This window comes from Balaenoptera borealis (genome assembly GCF_965194805.1).
Source record: "Balaenoptera borealis genome assembly, chromosome: 18".
NCBI lineage: Eukaryota > Metazoa > Chordata > Mammalia > Artiodactyla > Balaenopteridae > Balaenoptera > Balaenoptera borealis.
The window spans coordinates 20153355-20175238 of record NC_138877.1 but is presented as its reverse complement, the minus strand read 5'-3'; the positions used below and the strand labels follow the sequence as shown (position 1 = coordinate 20175238).

Below are 21884 nucleotides of genomic sequence, written 5' to 3'. Positions count from 1 at the left end.
TCATCAGTCTTGTCTGAGAAGGGAAGTAAACGCATAGCTGGAGGTATGTGAGGTGGAGGGAAGATTAGTTTTTAAGATGGGAAAGGAAGGATTAAATGTTGACAGAAAAGAGCCATTAGAAGTGTTATCTATTGCTGGATGACACATTAGTGGCCTAAAACAATCATTTTATTTTGCTCATGATTCTGTGGGTCAGGGATTTGGGAAGAGCTTGACTGGGCAGTTCATCCCTGACCATGTCGTATCAGCTGGTGTCTGAGGCGGGATCCACTTCCAAGATGCTTCTTAACTCGCAAGTCTGGAACCTTGCTGCTTCTTGGTATGTGCTCACCTCTCCCTTCCTTTCTTTCTTTTTCCCTCCTCATCTCATCCTTCTGGGCTTCTCATATGAGAAACTATGCATCTTATAGCATTTTGGTTTTAGAGTAGTTGTGCTTCTTACACAGCAGCTCTTTATCACTGGTTTTAGGCAATTTGATTATGGTGTGCCTTGGTTTAGTTTTCTTCATGTTTCTCTTGTTTGGAGTTCTGCTTTGAAAGGTGAGCTTATAGGTTTCATCAAATCTGGACATTTGGGGCCATTATTTTCTTAAAATGTTTTTGTTGACTCCTCCCACCCCTTCCCTCAGGGATTCCAGTCACACATGTATTAGGTCACTTGAAGTTGTCCCACAGCTCACATCATGATGCTCTGTCCTTCTTTTTTTTTTTTTTTTTTGGTTCCAGATGTTTTTGTTTCTGTTTCGTTTGAAATAGTTTCTATAGCTATGTCTTCAAGTTCATTCATTTTTTTCTGCTAAAATGTCTAATTTGCTATTAATTCCATCTACTATATTTTTAATCTTAGGTACTATATTTTTCATCTCTAGAAGTTTGACTTGAATCCTTTTCTAAATCTTCCATATCTCTCTTTAACATGTTTGTGCTTTCCTTTACCTTCTTAAACATATGGAATATAGTTATAATAATTGTTTTAAAGTTCCCGTTTACTAATTCTAACATCTGTGTCTTTTTAGGACTGTTTCTGTTAACTGATACTTCTCCTTTTAAGGGTCATGTTTTTCTGGTTTTTTTTTTTTTTTTTTTGCCTGCTTGATGACTTCTTATTGGACACCAGACATTGTAAATTTTACCTTACTGGGTCCTGGATATTTTTATATTCCTTTCACTATTCTCGAGCTGTGTTTTGGGACTCAGTTTAGTTACTTGGAAACAGTTTGATCCTTTAAAGGCTTTTTTGTTGTTTATAGACAAAGCCAGGGCAGTCTTTAATCTATGACTAATTTTTCCCCACTGTTGAGGCAGTCCCCTTCTGAGTACTCTACCTGATGTCCCATATAATACAAGGTTTTTCCACCCTGGCTGGTGGAAATCAAAACTCTTCTTGGCCCTATGTCAACTCCTGGAATGGTTCTTTTTCTGGCTTTGGGTAGTTTTCATGCACTGATCAGTACTAGGGTGAAAACTTGAGAGTACCCCTCTGCAGACTCCTGGAGCTCTCTCTTTGCAGCTCTCTCCTTTCTGTGTAACTCTCTGCTCTGCTATTCTGTCCTGCTAATTTTAGCTGCCTTAGCATTCTTGAATTCTCAACTCTGTTTTCTCCAACCAGGCAGACCAGTGGGATCTCTTTCAGTTTCTCCTCCCTGTGTTGTAGCCTGGGAACTGTCTCCAGGCAAAGGTGGGGCTTACCATGTGCTTTCTTTCTCTCAGAGATTACTGTCCTATACTGTTTGTTGTTCATTGTCTGAAAACTATTATTTCATTTATGTTGTTCGATTTTGTAGTTGAGACAAATCTGGTCTCTGTTCCTTCATCACAGCTGAAAGAGTTATGTATAGTATTTAGTGATTGATAAAGTATTTTTAAATATGTATACTTAAAGAATATTTAGGGTATCATTTCTATTTTCCTGTATTGAATGCATCATATCTTCTGAATAATATTGTTTCGGAGTGGTACTTACTATATGGAAAGCATAGAAATACTAGTAATTAACTGTTGTATTTAATTTTAGTAAGTCACAAGAAAACTGAGCCTCCTTTAAATGTTGTCAAATATAGCTGACTCATTAAATTGGATTTTGTCATACTGTTTTTTTTGTAGTCACTAAACATTAGCAGGTTTCTTCATTCAGTTGCACAAATGTTTGGCCAGAGTACTTTTACCAAAGAAAAGATTAAAACTCTTTCCATTTTATTATTCTTCCAAAATTTAAATGAAGGCCAGTTTTACATGTCAGTACAGTTGTAATGAATAGCTTGTATTTTTAGAGTCCTGATTTGATGACAAACTTGTAAACAAATTTTTAAGCTTCTTTGGTATTCTTTGAAATGTCAGACTTGACAGGAAATGAACACAAAAGGGAGAAAAGCCTGTGGCTCTGAAAAAGCCAGAAAGGATATCTGTTGTATATTTGGATGGTAGATCATTAACCTCTGGTGCACTTTGCACAATGGTTTTAGTATTTACCATTAGACATTATTTTTTTCAAAAGTTATATTTTACTGAGAACTATGTCTCAGGAAGGTGAATGAAATGTAAGATAATGATTAAGCCATATTTAACAGTTTTTAAAAATATGGGTAAGGATGGTGAAGTAATATGATACCATATACTATATTTATATAGCAGCCATGCTACTATAATGAAAAATGTTTTATGTTGGGTTTTTAAAAGCGCCTCATGAGTTATTTTTTTAAAAAATCCATATATTTATCTCTTTGCCAGCAAGAGAACATTTATTTTGAAAAAGTCTGATTCTTTCTGAAAATATCACTAAGGCTTTAACCTTTCTCACTCTGACCCAACATGTTCCTAATTTCTTGCCCTTAATTCCCATAACTAACTAGTAGCTTCTCAAGTGATTTAGGAGATTTGACTTTACCTTTCAAAACTGAAATTATTTTATTTTGTTCTAAATACAACTTTGCTTCCCAATATCTATATTTTTATATTACTTTTCAAGTCATCCAGGCTTGAATACTGAGCATTTTTTCCTTCTTTTTCTCTATAGTTAGATATAGTCTTGTAATGAAAAAAACAGAAACCAAAACCCAGAAAACTTTACCATGTCTTTTATATTTATTTCATTACTATGTTAAAGATCTATTTTCGTTTACATTTCCCTAGATCAGATCATCACGTTCTTACGTTTAACATATTATTATAGACTCCTGCTTGGTCTCCCATCTTAGGCACTACCCTCTATTTTATACTTTGGTGCTAAGTTAATATTCCTAAATGCTTATTCATGCCATACTCCTGTTCAGGAACCTACAGTAGCTCTGCATTCCCATGTAGAAAAATGTAGCCTCTTTACTCTGGTTGTGATAATCTGGCCCTGCCTTACCTTGCTAGCCTTCCACTATTCCTCAGACACTTACTGTGTGCAGAGAGTTCTTTCATCTCTTGAGCAAACCACATTTATCTAGTGAGAGTGAGTATGGCCTAATGTGGGATGTGGAATCAGAAGACCTGGCATTAGGGCCTAGCTCTTTCATGTACAAGTTAATGTCTTTGTCTTAGTTTGTTGCTTTGTAAATTGAGACAGACCAAAAGATTTGAATATTTCTAGCTCAAATATTTTATAAGTCTACAAAACTGTTTAAGTGTTGAGAATTATTTGCCACTACTGAAGGTGGATCCATATTCTTTTAGATTGCTTCACAATTTATAACATTTTGAAGAAATATTTTTCAAAAAAAGGTAACACAGAGGTCTCATTTCCGTATTCTCCTTTAGCTCAGTTTTTTTCAATTCTCTTTGGGCCATACCTGATATTTGTACATCAGATATTTTAAAGGAATTATACTTTCTCCTGTGAGGTATCTAAGGACATGGAAAATAGCCCCTATCCTTAAAGAGGCTTGGAACTTAGTAGAAAAGTAACTCACTGTAATATACTGTGAAGTAAGATAAACCATGAGGGTCAAAGGAGGAAGTGATCAATCATATGTGGATGGGAAAAGACTTAACAACAGCTGTGGAAATGTGGGCACAAGCAGGAAAGCCTAGCATGAGGTACACTGGGGGAGAATTCTGGCCCAGCATTGGCAATGGTAGATGAGTACTGGTTTAAGACTAGTAATTTAGTCTTAAAAGTTAGAGTTTTTAGCCTTGTGAAAAGTGGAGAGCTAGCTCTCTTGATAAATGAGATATTATACAAAAGTGAATGTACCAGATAATTTTATGTGCTAGTTGAAAGTAAAATGTATGTGTATGTGTGTGTGTGTAGACACACACAACTTTTTTGAGGGAAATAATCTTGAAATAGAATACATGCTCTCGTCTTGGAAAGAGCATATTTAAAGTAATTTTACGTTTTCTTTTTGAGCCAGGGACATCATTATAAACATTAATATATTATTCATGGGCTAGACTCCTCATTTGCCTATGGAAAATACTGTGCTCTTTACCTAGTGTTTTAGTTTTTTCTTCCTTTCCCCTCCCTTTCCTTGTGAATTATTCTGTATTTCTCACTATTTCAAGTTCTACCAGACCATGATGCCTGTTGCCTCTAACTTGCTCTCCTAAGCTAATTAAATCAATATGCACTATTGTCGATGCCCTTTGTCCTTTTGGATTTTTGGCACAATGATATTGATAAAGTCCTTTTCTTACTTCCAGGCTGAGGGTTATTTTCTTAGTAGTAGTTTTCAAACTTTAATATCCATGGAGATCTTACTAAAATATACTTTCTTATCAAGTGGTTCTAGGGCGGGGCTTGCAGTTCAGCATTTCTCACAGGCCCCCAGATGGTTCTGACGTTGCTAACCCACGGGCCACTCTTTAGAAGAGCCAGATTCTAGATGACCTTACATTACTGGGCTTTAAAATGAAATACTCTGTTGGTTCTTTACACTAAATCCACAAGGTAGGTGTAGCCATGAATCTAATTTCCCGTATGAGGAAAGAGAAACACAGAATATTTGTGTCCCACCTGGCAGCTAATTAGCAATGGATGGAAGGCAGCTAATACTCCTTGACCGGTTGCAATGTGCTGTGCACCAAAAGTATTTGTCTAATTTAATTCTCATAATAATCTGTGACATCACTAATACTATTTTCATTTTACAAAAGTGGAAACAGGCTCAGGAAGGTTAAGCAATTTGTCTAAGGTCACACACTTGGCATTTGAACCCAGATTGGTTAGATTCCAAATTCCACGTTGGTCGAGTAAAGTACCCCTCTCATTGTACCACATTTTTTCTGTTTATTCATTCACACTGTTTTTATTACCACTATAACATGTAGTCAAGCATATGAGACAGTATAAAATTTTATTCTAAGTGAAAATATGTATAATACATTTTTTATCTTGAGTAACAAGGTGAGTGTTTTGCCCTAGAGCTAGTCAGTAATAGGAAGGGGGGAAGGTACTACCCTTTGTTGACCAGCTCCTTTGTGTAGTGCACTCTCACTGTTGATCTACTGGATCCCTCAGGAAGAAAAGATTAGAAGACTTTACAAAAAGAGCAAACTATATTTTAAAAGGAGTTACTGCTGTGTCTATATGTTCGTTTAGGTAACTCTTAGAATGAGATTTTAATATAATAATATAAGTATTTTTAGAATCCATGATAGTTTAGGGTTGATAAAATTAGATATTTGAATCAACCTTCAAGGAGATTTAAGGGAAGGGTGAGAATGAGGTAAAATGCAAAACCAGGTCCCTTTTCATAGACTGAAATTTTAAAACTGAGTTTTTTCTGAGTTTTTAATGAAAGATTCCAGGTATGCCTAAAGTCTTCTATAAGAATGAAAAAATGTAAAGCCCAAGAAGGGAAAATAAAGGAAGACAATATCTTAGAAATAAAATTTTTAATAGTGACCTTGTGTTCTCCAGTGAAGTAGTCTAGAGAGAAATAAAAAAATATAGATATGCAGAAAAAGTACAAAAATAAGGATAGTAACTTACTTAGTTCATATGAATAATTATCCACTAAAATGTGAATAGATGGTTGCTTTATAAAGCTCTAAGACTCTAAGCTCAATTTAATAAAATAACTCTCTTTCTTCTTCATAATTAAGCCATTGAAGAATCAATGAGGCATTAAATGGTTTTTTATGTTGTTCCTCATATGTTAAAAAACAACAAACAGAAAACCCAAAGAAACTGAGATAGATAACTGTTATAAATTATTGCATGTCTTCTCCTGTATTGAATGTTTACGTGAGCCTGCGTTCTTGATCCAGGTCTGTTTATGGTTTTAAGCATAAAATCGTTTCCATATCTAAACCTTTGCTCAAGTGCCATCTTGTCTTGAACCCTGTGTTTGACCCCTCAGTCTATTCTTTTCTCTATGTACTTGTCTCCTTTTTTCTTTAGAACACTCTGACACACATGAGAAATTGCTAGAGTTCACTGTGGAGGACACAGTGAAGTATTCATGACTTGTCTGTTCATGTCTCCCTTCCCCCTCCCCCGTTGTCCATACTATACATTCTCCTTGTTCATGAATTGGCACAAGGGACTAAAGAAATTCAGGGATATAAAAAAAAAAATCTCAAATTCAGAAATGTCCCTTAGGTAGCTCATAGAAACTTGCTTTAGAAAGCAGTGCTTGTAAAAAGCTCATCACTAGCTTACGTCTTTGGAATCTTTCCTGATCATCATACAGAGCTGCATCAAAATGACCCTCACTTATGCACATTACATTTCAGTGTAGAAGTCATAATAACATTTTTGCATGTATGCTGATATAGGCACTATTAAAAGTGCTGAAATGTGTTAACTCATTTATTTCGCACAACTCTGTGAAGGAGATCACCACTTCATAGATGAAAAAACTGAGGTACAGAGAAATTGAGACTGTTTCCCTTACCCACAAAACTAAGTTGATAGCAGAGCTAGAATTTTAACTCAGACTATCTGGTTCCAGAGACTGTGCTCGTAACCTCTATGCTGCCTCACGGTGTGTATTAGTTTACTGCTGGGTATATGCACTATCGTGATTAGTTTCTTTATTCATGTTTTATCTGTGTTTGTGTCACTGTGCAGTAGCAGAAGGAGTCTGGGCTTTGGCGTCACTGTATCTCATTTAATCTTCACAGAAGATAAACATTGCTGTTCCTGTTTTACAGATAGTAAAAGCTGAGGTTCATTCAAAGATGCCAGGTAACTTGCTTTGGTGTGATTCTGAGCAAGTTATACCTCTGTATCTCAGATTTTCTCATCTGTAAAATGGGCATGATAATACTTATCAGAGTTGTTGTGAGGAATAAATGGACATTTATGAGAATGGTACATTTTAGAAACATCGCAATTAATTGTTAGTTTCCTTCAGTTTATTGTCTTTACTATACAGTGATTTCCTAAGAACAGAGAACTGAGAACACAGTTAAACAGTATTGGATCTGTTTATCCCGGCTTACTACAAGTATGTAGAACTCTTCTCTTCTCCCGAGGCACCTCCCCCTCCCTCACTGCCTTCTCAAAATGGAGTAAGTTCAGGGAGAAAGAGGTGTAACTGAATTCCAGCATTGTTAAATGTGGGCAGTGTTCTCTGTTATACTGCAGTTGGAATTTGTTATGGTGCTTTAGTTATGAATCAAGTCAGTAATTACCCTGAGGGCGGTGTTCATTATTCAAGTACAGACAAGAAGGGAGATAGCAGTTGTAGAAGAATAGCTTGGAAATATCCTCTGTACTTAACCTGTGGAAATGGAAGCACTTGTACTCTTGGTCAGAGAGTATCTTGTACAAGGTCATGATGTTAGAAAATTACCTGAATATAGTCTGAGAATTTTCAGTCTCTAAACTGGTATCATATCATATCCTGACTGTAATAGTGAGGAAGGACTCTGGAATCTAGATGTGCAAGAAACAAAAAGTAGAAGTATCTTATGAGATCTCGATTCTATTTAATGTCTTTTCTGAATTCCTCCAGCCAAATCAGAGGCTGTTATTAATGGTGAGTTTAGTAAAATTTTAGAACCACTGTAGGGCAATTGTTCTTAAACCATCTAAGTTCAGTTACCTTTAATTATAAAATAGATCCAACTTTTTGGCATTTATCTTTTCCAGATATTTAGGTCATGTTTTTAAAACTAAACTGTCACAACCTAGTCTGTTTTAAAATGCATGTGAGTGACCTTTGCATTTGTGGTTTTATTAATTTACATATTGGTTCTTAGTATTTTCTGTTATTGTCAGAAATACCCAAATATCAAAAGTATTTTTGGTGTCTTCCTGTACGTGCTAAATTTAGAACATGATTTAAAAAAACTTAGAATAGGAAACAGCTGTATTTGTGTCTCACTCTTTCAAAAAAACTTTTTATTGTTCTTGCTCAGTTTCATTGTTTCTTGCCTCCATTAAATTATAACAGATAATTTCTCTTAGATTTTGATTATACTCTTTAAGAATTCTCAAAGGCTAACATTTGTCTTTTAGATTTTGATTATACTCTAAGAATTCTCAGAGACTAACGTAAGTCTATCTTGCTATCTTTTGTTTCATTTCCTTTTTGGAATTTAATATCTGGTCATTTTTATCCTCATTAATAAAGTAATAAAAAGTATTATTTTTATTACTATCTGGTCATTATACTTACCCTTTCCATGTTTTAAGATAATTTAATAGTCTAAAAGTTTTATTTATAGATTAAGTAATGCTAGTTTTTATAACTTAAGTTTTACCATTTTGATTTTTTTCTCTTAAACATTAAAATGAGAGAGGTAAAGTAAAATGACTTATCTTTTACTAATACATGAGTAATAAACAAAAATGAACATAGGATTCCCTAATCCAGTACTGAACTCCTGAAAATATAAACTTGTTCTTGAAAATATAAGCTTTTGCATTATCTTTGTAATAGGCATACTGGACACTTTTAATACTGTGTACTTTTAGACCAGGACCTAACTCACGTATTCAAACAGGGTTGTCTGAACATAAACCTTTTCACAGTTCAGTTTCAAATGAAGAATGAATAGCCTGAGTAGATGGAGATGGGTAAAAGTTACCATAATAATGCAAAAATGATATCCCTGATCTTTTTAATTATTTCTCTAGGAACAACTCTGTAATGTCTTGTAGACAAACTATTTATACATGGCCTTTTTTATTTTTTAGCACATGTCCATATTTTTTCCTTCTCTTAAGTAGCTAAGATTATATTATGTGTGTTTCAGTCTAAAGAAGTCTCATGAGACCACAACACAAAGTATAACAATTTTTCCACAACAATTTTGAAATCAGTTATTTTGGCCATCAGCAAAAATTACATATGTGACATATAAACCAAAAGATGTAATTTTTTTTTAAATTTTTATTTATTATTTATTTATTATTTATTTTTGGCTGTGTTGGGTCTTCGTTTCTGTGAGAGGGCTTTCTCTAGTTGCGGCAAGCGGGGGCCACTCTTCATCGCGGTGCGCGGGACTCTCACTATCGCCGCCCCTCTTGTTGCGGAGCACAGGCTCCAGACGCGCAGGCTCAGTAGTTGTGGCTCATGGGCCTAGTTGCTCCGTGGCATGTGGGATCTTCCCAGACCAGGGCTCGAACCCGTGTCTCTTGCATTGGCAGGCAGATTCTCAACCACTGCGCCACCAGGGAAGCCCAAAAGGTGTAATTTTTTTAGTTCTATGTTTTAAGTAATATTCATTTTTATTTAAATAAATAAGCTGCTTCTGTTTTCATCAAGTACTATACATAAAATCCTTTTTCCTGAAAAGCCTAAATTTTAGTCCAGTGTAAATATTTTAAACTCATGTAATTAAATACATTTCTTTATTTTAAAATAAAGAATTATAATAAAATGATTCATAGATTTTTATGCCCTATTAAAATATGAGCTAACAATTAGTAATTGATTAAACAGTTGGAAAATTATCATTTTTTAAAGAAAATTAAATTGAAGATTATATCGTTCATAATACAAGGATTTGTTTTGTTTTGATGAAAAAGCCCTTTGCATGTTATTTATTAGCAACAATGAAAGGGTTTAAGTAGTATAACTTTTTCTTGTGTAACTATGACTGTGTAATTGCTTTTAAAAACAAGACTATCTCTGGTTTAAAATAGCAAAATGACCACACATTTTTACCTCCTTTCTCCCCCAAAACCCTACAGAAGTGACAGAAAAGGGAAAAAAACCACATGGCAGTGAATTCCAGCAGTACCAAGACTATGAAGTGGGAAGTTTAGGGGTTAATTCAGTTTTGAGGATAAAAAGTAAGAGGTGTCTGTTTGATGGCTACAACGAAGTAGAGAAAACTACTGAATACAGTAGGCGAAGACTCCCACAGTGGAAGTGGGAGTCTTAGCCTCTAAGTTCAAAGTATTGATAGAAGGTACAGAGAGTGTGGCAGTAATCAGGAGAGTTTTTCTAAAGTGCTGTCTGCCACTGGCTCTCAAACTTTTTGCATGTATCAAAAGGCTGGAGGGCTTGTTAAAAGACAGATTGCAGGTTCCTGGGCCTAACCTCAAAGGTTCTAGGATAGGGTCCAAGAATTTGTATTTCTAACATGTTTCCAGGTGATGCTAATGCTGGTCTAGCCACCACATTTTGAGAACCACTGGTCCATGAAACATCTGGACCAATCCCCCACCTCAGGCCATGCCGGCTTATAAGGATCAGGAAAATGAACCGCCTCCCTCTGTACTAGTGAATTAGAAAAAGATGCCCCTCTGGACGCAACCACCCCTGGCTTGCTATGCAGAGTTTACAGTGAAGCCCCGTGCTTTCGTGTAGTGCACAAATTATATAGATGCATGCCTGGTCCTATCCCAGCTTCCGTGTACACATACAGGGCTGTGGTCTCCTGCTGGTGCCTGCAAGAGAAGCAGAGCAGAAATTTTGGTGAATCCAGACTTCTACAATAGACCTGAAGAAAAAAAAAGAAATAGAAAGGTGATTCTGCCTAAAAGGAAAATACGTAAAACTACCGTGCTGCTAGGGTATAGTCCCCTTATTTTGGTATTTTGGGGTACCTCAGTTCAGTATCTATCTATTCATCTCTAAAAGAAAGACCAGAGAAAATGGAGGACACAAAATAATAATTTTTTAAAAGTTAATGGAAGAGGGACTTCCCTGGTGGCGCAGTGGTTAAGAACCTGCCTGCCAGTGCAGGGGACACGGGTTCGAGCCCTGGACCGGGAAGATCCCACATGCCACGGAGCAACTAAGCCCGTGCACCACAACTGAGCCTGTGCTCTAGAGCCCGTGAGCCACAACTACCGAGCCCACATGCTGCAACTACTGAAGCCCGCCTGCCTAGAGCCCGTGCTCCACAGGGAAAGAAGCCACTGCAGTGAGAAGCCCGCGCACCGCAACAAAGAGTAGCCCATGCTCGCCTGAACTAGAGAAAACCTGCGTGCGGCAACGAAGACCCAACGCAGCCAAAAAAAAAAAAGAAAATTAATGGAAAAAAAGTTTCTAAGCCAGTCAGAGATGGGAGGCATCCGATGGAAAGGGCTCATAGTACCAAGCAGGATGAATAAATATGGATACATCTTGGTGAGAATTCAGAATTCCATAGGCAATGAGAAAATTATAAAAAGCTTCTAGAGAGAAGAAGTAAATTATTTACAGTAGAATAAGATCCAGATCAGCATTGCAGCTCTTATCAGGAATACTGGATGTTTGATAACCTAGAATTCTGTAGCTGACCTACACGTCAAATGTGAGGGTAAAGTGAAACAGTTTTCAGACATGCAAGGACTTAGAAAGTTCATCTCTTAACCATCCATTTTAAAATAAAATTACTAGAGAATATGCTTGAGCAAATTAAAAAAAAAAAAAAAAGAAATCCTAGAAGGGAGAAATCATGAGACCTAAGAAAGAGTGAATCTGTCACAAGAGTGCAGAGAGGAAAAAACTGGAAAAATCCTAGGATGCAGCAGGCCTACAAAATAGTGATTCCAAAAGAGAAGTCAGATAATTCCATGAAAAATGTCTTCAAGACATAGTTTCTTTTTTTTTTTTGGTTTTTGTTTTAAAATTTTTTATTTATTATTTATTTATTATTTTTATTTTTGGCTGTGTTGGGTCTTCGTTTCTGTGTGAGGGCTTTCTCCAGTTGCGGCGAGTGGGGGCCACTCTTCATCGCGGTGCGTGGGCCTCTAACTATCGCGGCCTCTCTTGTTGCGGAGCACAGGCTCCAGACGCTCAGGCTCAGTAGTTGTGGCTCACGGGCCTAGTTGCTCCGCGGCATGTGGGATCTTCCCAGACCAGGGCTCGAACTCGCGTCCCCTGCATTGGCAGGCAGATTCCCAACCACTGCGCCACCAGGGAAGCCCGACATAGTTTCTTTTAACAACTGTATAACCTCATTTAAATGGTGGGGATTCAACAGATACAGTTTAAGATTCATAAATCGAGTAATAAGAGTTACGGTGATAACTGCAGGAGTTGAATTCTTGTATCAGAGTACTATTGACAAAGGAAAATTTGCCTTTTTTTTTTTGGGTTTTTGAAGAATTGAATGAACTATAGGTTTGGTGAAATAAAAGTTTCTTTGCATTTTTGTGTGTGGGTACGTATGCGACATTTATTAGAACGACATTGATAAATACAGAGTAGGTACTGTGTAGGTAAATATTGGTTATTAAAAATGAATCTTCAGTCTGGCAGGCAAGTAACATCTAATTTGTTCTTAACTCTAAGCCCCTTCCTTTCAATCTCTGATCCCTCTATTTTAATCTTATGTTATGTGCTATGGAAAATACAAAGTACAAAACATAATCCCTTTCCTCAAGGAGCTTGAGGTGTCTAGTTAGGAAAATAAGACATAGCCCATGTAAAAAGATAGCTAACAAAGGCAGTAAGAAAAAAAGATACCAAATAAGTGATAAAGACAATAAAAAATCTTCATTATCAAAGGTTTTCTTTAGGAGTTGAACTGGGCCTTGTAGGATGGAAAGGGTTTCATCAGAGAAGGGGGCAGACTGGGGTGGGGGAGGAAGGAGTACTGTGTCATGTGTCTAAATATCTAGAGTCAAGAAAGTGAGAGTTATAAATACAGGACAAGTAGGGGACCAACCTGCAGTGGAAGAATCATGTTTGGAAGACAGAAACCAGAAAATTGAGTAGGTCAGGGCCATATTTTGGACAATCTTGTACTTTAAAGCTGAATTTTTCCTCTCAGTCAATGGAGAATCTGACACCTTTTAAAATTGGACAGTAAGTGAACAGCATAAAGTGGTGATTTAATAGGTGAATCTGGTTGATCTGTCCTGGATGGGTTGAGGGAAGAAACTAGAAAGCAGGCTGAGTGAGGGAGTAACCGCAGTAGTCCCAGTGTTACATGGGAACAGTGGTGATAGTGGTTATTAAAAGGAAGGAATGGATGGACGTCTTAACTAACTAGAATGAGAAACAGTATGTGAGGCATGGCATGGACCTTACATGTTATCTAGTCCAAACCTCTTAGATGAGATGAAGGGGTCAACATAGTTATACTAGTTTGTAGCAAAGCCCTGACTAGAACTCCAGTCCATCTTTTAATAGAACTTTAAGGTTTATTCATTCAGCAGTGAATTGCAGAGACCTGTTATGTGCCAGGCACTAATAGAGAAGGAGTTCTAGGTATTTTCTCTTTCTCTCCCATCTGTGTTATCTTTAGTTTTCTGACTGTAGCACAGGAGGTGGCACACACAGCCCACAGGCCAGCCACTCGACTTTGCACGTACAGTCTTATTGGAGCGCAGCCATGCTCGCTCATTTCTGTTGTCTGTGGCTGCTCTTGCACTGTGATGCAGAGACGAGAAGTTGCAGCAGGATTGTGTAGCCTGCAGGCCTAAAATATTTACGTGTAACCCTTGAAGAAAAGGTTTTCTGATTCCTGATGTATAACATTAACATGCTTCCCCAAATCTTACACATAGATAAGTGTCATAACCTTCCATATCTCTTCTACACTGTTTCCCATCCCGTTCCTTATTTTTTTTTTTTTTTGGTTTCTTGTGTTTCTTTTTGTAAAACAAGCAGATATATGTATGCTTTCTTATTTTGCCTTTTTCTTACAAAAAAGGTAGCATACTATATGTACTCTTTTACACTTTACTTTTTTCATTTAACAACACTTTCTGGAAATTACTCCTCCATATCAGTTCATAGAGCTCTTTTTAATTCCTTATTAAAGCTGCATAGTACTACATTGTGTACATGTGCAGTAATTTATTCAACCAATTTTCTATGCTTGGACATCTAGGGAGTTTCCAATGTTTTGCAGTTTCAAATAGTGCTGCACCTTGTACATATGTATTTTTATATTATTGAAAGTGTGTCTTCAGGGTAAATACCTAGAAGTGGAAATGCTGGGTCAAAGGGTAAGTGTGTGTGTGTGCGTGTGTATGTTAGGTATTGCCAGATTCCCATCCATTAGAGTTGTACCATTTTGTTTCCCACCAGCAGTGTATGAATGTATCAGTTTCTCCACAGGGCTGCTCACTTAATTTTGCCAAGTAACAACATTAAAATATTCTTCCCATCCGTCATCTCCATCGTTTCAAAAAGAAAGTCCATTTTAATAAGGGGGAAAGGATATAATCAAAATAAAGGATAAGAGGATCTCTTTAAATTTCAATTGAATAAATATAGCTCTTATTGTGATTGTTCTTCTCTTTTTGCTGAAGACAAATGCATCTCTACCTTATAATCAGAGGGATGGGATTTTTTGAAATGCAAATGTAATCATGTCTCTCCTTCTACTTGAAATTCTTCAGGGCTTCCCACATCTCCTCAGATCTTAACATGGCTATATCATGGCCTATGTAAGATCTCAGCCCTAGATCTTCAGTCACTTTGGATTTGGTTTAATCCTTTCAATGTACCACGTTCTCTCCAGCAGGGCCTTTGCATGTGCTACTCCCCTTACCACCATTAAAGGAATAGACAAGTCAGAAAAACCAGATTCTTACCTGGCTCTACCTTAACTTGTATGTGACCTTATGAAGTTACTTAGCCTTTTAGTTCTTCAGTTTCTTCTACCTAAGGTGAAGTAGTTGTATCAGATGACCTCCAGACTCTTTCAGTTTTAAATTATGAATTTACCAGAATTCATTTTGATAGGAAGATAATGGAACTCAGCACATTCACCCTATGGCTAATAACTATAACTTTGCTGTAAAAACACATATTTGTTTCTCATTCTTTTTTTTTTTTTGTAGGTATTCCTATTTTTATTTAGGTAAAATTGGTATATAATATTATATAAATTTCACATGTACAGCATTGTAATTTGACAGCTGGATACACTACAAAAAGATCATCACCAAAAATCTAGTGACCATTGATCACCATACAGTAAATCCCCTTCACCCAATTCACCCACCCCTTAGCCCTTTCTCTCTAGTAATCACCAATCTGTTCTCTGTATCTATAAGTCTGTTTTTGTTTTGTTTGTTCATTTGTTTTGTTTTCTTAGATTCCACATGAGTAAAATCATTTGGTATTTATCTTTCTCCATCTGACTTATTTCACTTAGCATAATATCTCCTAGATCCATCCATGTTGTCGCAAATGGCAAGACTTTTTTTTTTATGGCTGAGTACCATTTATTCAAACAAATATATAACAAATTCTTTATCCATTAATCCACTGATGGGCTTTTAGGTGGTTTCCATATCTTGGCTATTGTAAATAATGGTACAGTGACCATAGGGGTGTATGTATCTTTTCAAACGAGTGTTTTTGTATTCTTCAGATAAATACTCACAAGGGGAACAGCTAGATCATATAGTAGTTCTATTCTTAATTTTTTGAGGAATCTCCGTACTGTTTTCCATAGTTGCTAAACCAATTTACATTTCCACCAGCACTGTAGGAGGGTTCCCTTTTCTTCACATCCTCGTTAGCACAGTTTGAGAATAGTCATTCTGACAGGTGTGAAGTGATATTGTGGTTTTGATTTGCATTTCCCTAATAATTAATGATGTTGAACATCTTTTCATGTTCCTGTTGGCCATAAATATTTATTTAACTTTAATTATTTTCAAAAGGTATCTGATTGGTTGAATCTATATGAGTAAAGCAAGTTTTGAGTTTGAAAACTGATTATTAAATTCATGAATTATCTCTACTTCTGCGGTCCTGTATCTTGAATTCTGTTTTAGCCACTGCTTCTAGCACTGGTAATATTGTACCCTTTTAAGGAGTTACTGGAATAAATCTTTTTTTTTTTTTTTTAATAAATTTGTTTATTTATTTATTTATTTTTGTCTGTCTTGGGTCTTTGTTGCTGCCCACAGGCTTTCTCTAGTTGTGGTGAGTAGGGGCTACTCTTCGTTGCGGTGCGTGGGCTTCTCATTGCAGTGGCTTCTCATTGCAGAGCACGGACTCTAGGCGCATGGGCTTCAGTAGTTGTGGCTCATGGTCTCAGTAGTTGTTTCTCGCGGGCTCTAGAGCGCAGGCTCAGTAGTTGTGGTGCACGGGCTTAGTTGCTCCGCGGCACGTGGGATCTTCCTGGGTCAGGGCTCGAACCCGTGTCCCCTGCATTGGCAGGCAGATTCTCAACCACTGCACCACCAGGGAAGTCCCTGGAATAAATCTCTTTGAGAGATGGAGGAAGGGGAAAGACTTGCTAAAAAAGTTTGCCTGGAGTTAATTTCATACTCTTTAATTATCCCTGTCTGTTGCCCTGTTTAATTGATATTCTTTGTACTTTTATAAAATTGACTGTCAAAAAATGGGTAGCAGACATCAAGAAAAAAAGATGAAGAAAGAGATAAAATAGAAATTTGAGAATTAGTGATTTTTAGGACAGTGTATATGTTGATCTCTGGAAAATGCTGCTGTTTAAGAAATATTGTGGATCATTAAATAATCTGGTTGATTTAAATATATTCTGTGTCCTTAAATTTGTCCATTTGTTCTTTTTAATTTGGAATTTATTTCTTAGAAGTCATGTTATAAATGGATGATTTGGTTTTCAGGATAGCTCAAAAGAGCTTTTTAAAAACAATTTCCCTTAGGATTACCTTAAGATTCATCCACTAGGAAGCACTATTTATAAAATCTTATATATAAAAGTTCATTCACAACTAAGAGCACCCAGGTCACATCTTCCCTCATTTGTGACATCTGCGGTTGGATTTGGCATGCAGGCATTAAAAAGTTTGGGTGTTGGGAGATAGTTAAGATTCTGCAAGGCGATAGTAACTTAATACATTGACAAAAGACCAGGTACCTCATTCATCAGAGGTCCAAAATTGCAGTTGCTTCAGATTCTTGCTAGCTGCATACCAGTCATAAATTAAATGTTTCTCAGTTGGGTATATGAAATTTGCTGATGTTCAATTTTCTATTTTATGTTCCTCAAATGAGTGACTGATTCTTTAAATACCAATTCTATAATTAAGATTTATAGGGCTTCCCTGGTGGCGCAGTGGTTAAGAATCTGCCTGCCAATGCAGGGGACACGGGTTCGAGCCCTGGTCTGGGAAGATCCCACATGCCGTGGAGCAACTAAGCCCGTGAGCCACAACTACTGAGCCTGCGCGTCTGGAGCCTGTGCTCCGCAACAAGAGAGGCCGCAATGGTGAGAGGCCCGCGCACCGCGATGAAGAGTGGTCCCCGCTCGCCGCAACTGGAGAAAGCCCGCCACAGAAACGAAGACCCAAGACAGCCAAAAATAAATAAATTAACTAATTAATTAAAAAAAAAAATTAAAAAAAAAAAAAAAAAGATTTATACCTCAAATTTACTTTCGGTATTTCAAATGTAGAATATGAAGACAAAACTCCTTGATAAAGTAGAGTCTTAAGTTCCTTTTAATGTATGGATATAATACATATATTTTCATACATTGTTTTGGTAAACTAGCTACTTGGTTGATATTTTCTTAGAAAAGATCATTTCTAAGTTCAGAACCAATCATTAGGATGCTGGAAAGTGGTTTTCCACACCTCGAAACTTTTTCCGTCTTACTTCTTTTCCTTTGAGGGAAGTTAATATGGAAAGGAAGATTAGATAAATCATCTACTCTTTTATAAAGATGTTAAAAACAGTGGGCACAGTGTCTGCAGGGGGGAGGGGGGTTGTATTGTCACTCTAAGGAAACAAAAAGTGAATTCTCAGAGTTCCATAAATACAGGTTTTCTGGGTAAAGGGGAAAGAGAAAACCTTCTAAATGTATAATTTACTTTAAAGTGCAGTGCTAACAGAGGAAAATAACATTAGTACCCTTTCTGTCCCTGTAGTTAAGATTTACCCAGGATTTAAAGTTCTGGATGAGAAAACTAATATTTATCTGTTATGTATTACTTTGTGAAGAATCTTATAAAACTTTTGACTCATCTTCCTGTTGACAAGCGGGCAACAAAAATTTCTCCAGTGAGCACAGTAATAACAACTATCTGATGACTATTTTGCTTGTATTTTAAAAATAGCATCCATGCTTTGAGATCTTGCTTACAGATATTTAAGCCGAGGAAAGTTCTGAGAAATCTGTTACAAACTCACTGCCCCTTTCTTCCATATCGTTAAGTTGTTAGTTGCTTTCCAACTCAAAAATATATGTTTAGAGTGCTTAATGTATTTGTTTTTTCTGAAGAATATCAAATAAAGGCACTTCAGCATCAATTGAAGAAAACATGTTTACAACATATATACTTCTCTTGGGATATAAAGAACTATGCTTAATTTCTTCACTAGTTTTTTTTTTTTTTTAAGGATTTATTTTGCTTTAGGTTTATCTAAAGGAAGTTATAGCTCTCTAAAGAAAATTCCCCACTGTTATTTTTTTGAAAACAGGTTTGCTTATTTAGCTTACTTACTTACTATAATTTATTTGAAGTCATTGCAGCTCAAATCCAGAGAACAGCAAAAATCAAATTTAAATCTTTAAAACAAAGAGTGTTTGTCCAAAGTTGTATTCAGGACTTGAAAGATTGAAAATGTAAAAATCAGATATGTTGAATGCTAAATTTAATTATGTCTTTCTTCTCAAGTAAAAAGAATATTTTTTTAGCTAACTTTGGAAAACTGCTTGAATTTGGAAAAAATGTGTTGGAAAATGAAAAAGTTTCAGTGTAATTGGCGCTTTATATCTAAATTATAGCTCAAAGCAATACCTTTTTTATGTTTAGTGAAGTGAAAATGTAATTGTACTTAGTTATTTGGCCCTGCAGTTTTGCTTCTTTTTATGGAAGGAACTATGTCCTTACTTCATAGATTATTTTGACATACAGTAACATTTTGCCTACTTGAAATAATATATTCAGCTATTCAGTGGCTTCAGTGGTCAAAAGATATATATTGATCACTTTCTAAGTGCCAAGTATTACAGCTCACTATCTAGGTTGCTTCTCTGATCTAAAATACTTAAAATACAAGTTATTTATTGTGACATAAATATACCTTTAAAGTGTACCTGTAATAGTTTTTTTTTTTTAATTTACTTAGCAAAATAACATTTTGTTAGTTTCCTCCTTCTCAGTTTTTGTGGCATATATCATTTTTAAATTGGCTGCTGTTAAATGCAGAAAATGGATCAAAAGAGTAATTTTAAAACATACTATACTGTGTGGATAGCATCTGCTTTTTACGAATTGCATACAAAGACAAAATCCTAAATATTATCTCTAAGTGTGACTGCTTGAGAGCCTCAAATAGTGTCAGTATGTCATTCTACAGGACACTTACATTCTTTACTGTTTTTTGAAAAATACTGTAAAAACGCTTATTGAATATTTCAAATTACTCTTTCTCATTTATGTTGTTATAGTTTAAGAAACATGATTAGTAGATTCAATTCAGATTGAAATCAAAATTAGATATATACTGAATAAAAGTATTAAACACTTAAATGAAACTTTTAATATTTGTTAATTATCCAGTATAAAATTACTAAGACATTCAAAGACCATACAGATGGTCACCACATGACTTACATCATAGTTACTTTTAGAGTTTGAACAACTTTAGGGATTTTTTTTTTTTTTTTTAATGAAGAGGAAGGTATAAGTCAAAATGGCTCAGAAACATAAAATGGAGTATATACAAGAGTAGAATACATTTTAATGCTTAACACATCGAATACATTTTTTTAAAACTAAAAACTTTAAAATGTCCACATGTTTATTTTCTTTCAGAGGTGGAGAAATAGTTGTCCAAGAAAACACTTTTCACAGTTGAAGGAACTTGGAGGTTCTGTCCCAGTGAAGTCCCGGTGGTTTTATTTAAGGCAGCTTATATTGTAGATTCGTTGTCAAATATCTTATTTTTTAAGGTCTGTAGGTTATGTTGAATAAAGTTCTCTGTGCCTTGAACTTCAGAGAATCTGGAGTCGCTTCTCCTGGTAGACCAGTTTTTCATTTTTATTGAATTCTGAATCGTGTCTGACGTGAAGTAGTAAACTATAGGGTCAAAGCAACAGTTTAAAACAGCAATGCAGAGAGTGATTGGGTACATGGTCCTTACCGCTGTTGCTGCTGAGCAATTAACAAACGTCTGTGTTCTCATAAGAGAATATAAAATAAGGTTGATGTTGTAAGGCACGAAACAGAAACAGAATATGACCAAATGTACAAAAATCATTCTTAAAACCTTAGTTTTGTTTATTTTGCTTCTACTTAATGTAAGAGGTTTATTTAAAGTTCTTAGCACCATACTAGAACAAGTTACGTTTAAAATTAGAGGAATAAAAAATCCCACTATTTCGATGAAAATTACAATCCTTGAGAGATATGTTTTCCATGTGGCTTCTGGGAAATTTTCAAAGCAGGCTTCTGAGGTATTGTTACCCTGAGAGTGGGTAGACTGAAAAAAAACTGCTGGTGCACTTCCTCCCATCACAGTTAACCATACAGCAATGCAAACGATTTTTGCATTTCGTTTGGTTCTTAGAGTCTTTGACTTAAACGGGTAGACGATTGCCAGAAATCGGTCGGCACTAATACAGGTTAAGAACAGAATGCTTCCGTACATGTTGGTATAAAACAGCATCACTGAAATTTTACAAAGTAAATCTCCAAATGGCCAATTCCGTGTTGCAAAGTAAAATATCCTGAAGGGTAAAGTAAAAACGAAAAGCAAGTCTGACATTGCCAAGTTAATCATATATGTTGTTGTTTCATTTCGCACTTTGAGAGTGCAGATGAAAATGTATATGGCAACACAGTTGGATATTAACCCAAGCACAAACACCATACTAAACATGCACCCGTACAAAGTGTACTTAAAGGAGTCATCATAGACGCAGTGGGAGCTGTTATTGCTTACCATTATAAAGGCACGTCCAGTTTACAGTGTTGAAGTCCTTTGGTCAGCTGCAGTCTCCTTTGGTATTCAGATTGTGACCCCTTTATAAGCTCCAATGTATTTGCAAATCCTTTGGATCTTTGCGTGATTTTATAGATATTTCTTTTTCCTCCAAAAGAGACATGAAATTTGTTGCTGTAAAGTTTCCACTTGGTTCTTCAATAAGAAAATATTTTCATTTTCAAATCTCCAGAAAATCCGTGATTCCAGGGCTATGTTTTAAAAACGCAGTCAGTGAAGCCAACCCATTGGATTATAAATTTTAAATAAAAGCTGTGTTCTGAGATGGAAGAAAACTACTCGTCTGGTAAACTTCTGTTTCAGTTGTTAAGATGAATATTCCAAAATGAAAGTTTCTTTATGCTCCAGAATGTTTAAGCTAAAGTTAGCAATCTTATTTTGCTTTTCAACGCAAAGTTTCAGAGACTTAAACATTCCCAGTTCGGTCTCGTTTACTTCTTGCTCCTTCTAAATGAAGTTTTCCTCTTCCGTATTCCTGCAGTGGATCCCAGATGGTGGTAAGCAGAGGAGTCTTTCAAAGGTTCCGAAATAAATTCCTAAGCGTGTTAGCTCTTGCTGAATCGAGGCCTTTTCCTCGGTTACCAGCTGTATTGTGAGATGGGCTTTCTCTGAAGAGAAAAAGAAAGCCGTGCTAGATTTGTAATATGACATCACAGG

General features: G+C 36.0%; 2 protein-coding genes and 1 long non-coding RNA gene across 8 annotated transcripts in view; 1 reads left to right on the top strand and 2 right to left on the bottom strand.

The window, feature by feature from the left end:
* The window catches only part of RB1 (RB transcriptional corepressor 1), a 142076-nt gene that overhangs the window by 64816 nt on the left and 55376 nt on the right, over nucleotides 1–21884 (top strand). The gene's annotated exons all lie outside the window — the stretch shown is intronic.
* Nucleotides 887–17306, bottom strand: LOC309615726. The gene is made up of 2 exons (XR_014237024.1): nucleotides 10722–17306; nucleotides 887–9544 (listed from the first exon to the last, which is right to left on the bottom strand). It is a non-coding gene; the product is annotated as an uncharacterized lncRNA (long non-coding RNA).
* LPAR6 (lysophosphatidic acid receptor 6) lies at nucleotides 19849–21828 on the bottom strand. Its single transcript, XM_082365626.1, has one exon. It carries the CDS (start codon nucleotides 21168–21170, stop codon nucleotides 20136–20138), a length of 1035 nt encoding a protein of 344 aa, XP_082221752.1. The 5' UTR covers nucleotides 21171–21828; the 3' UTR covers nucleotides 19849–20135.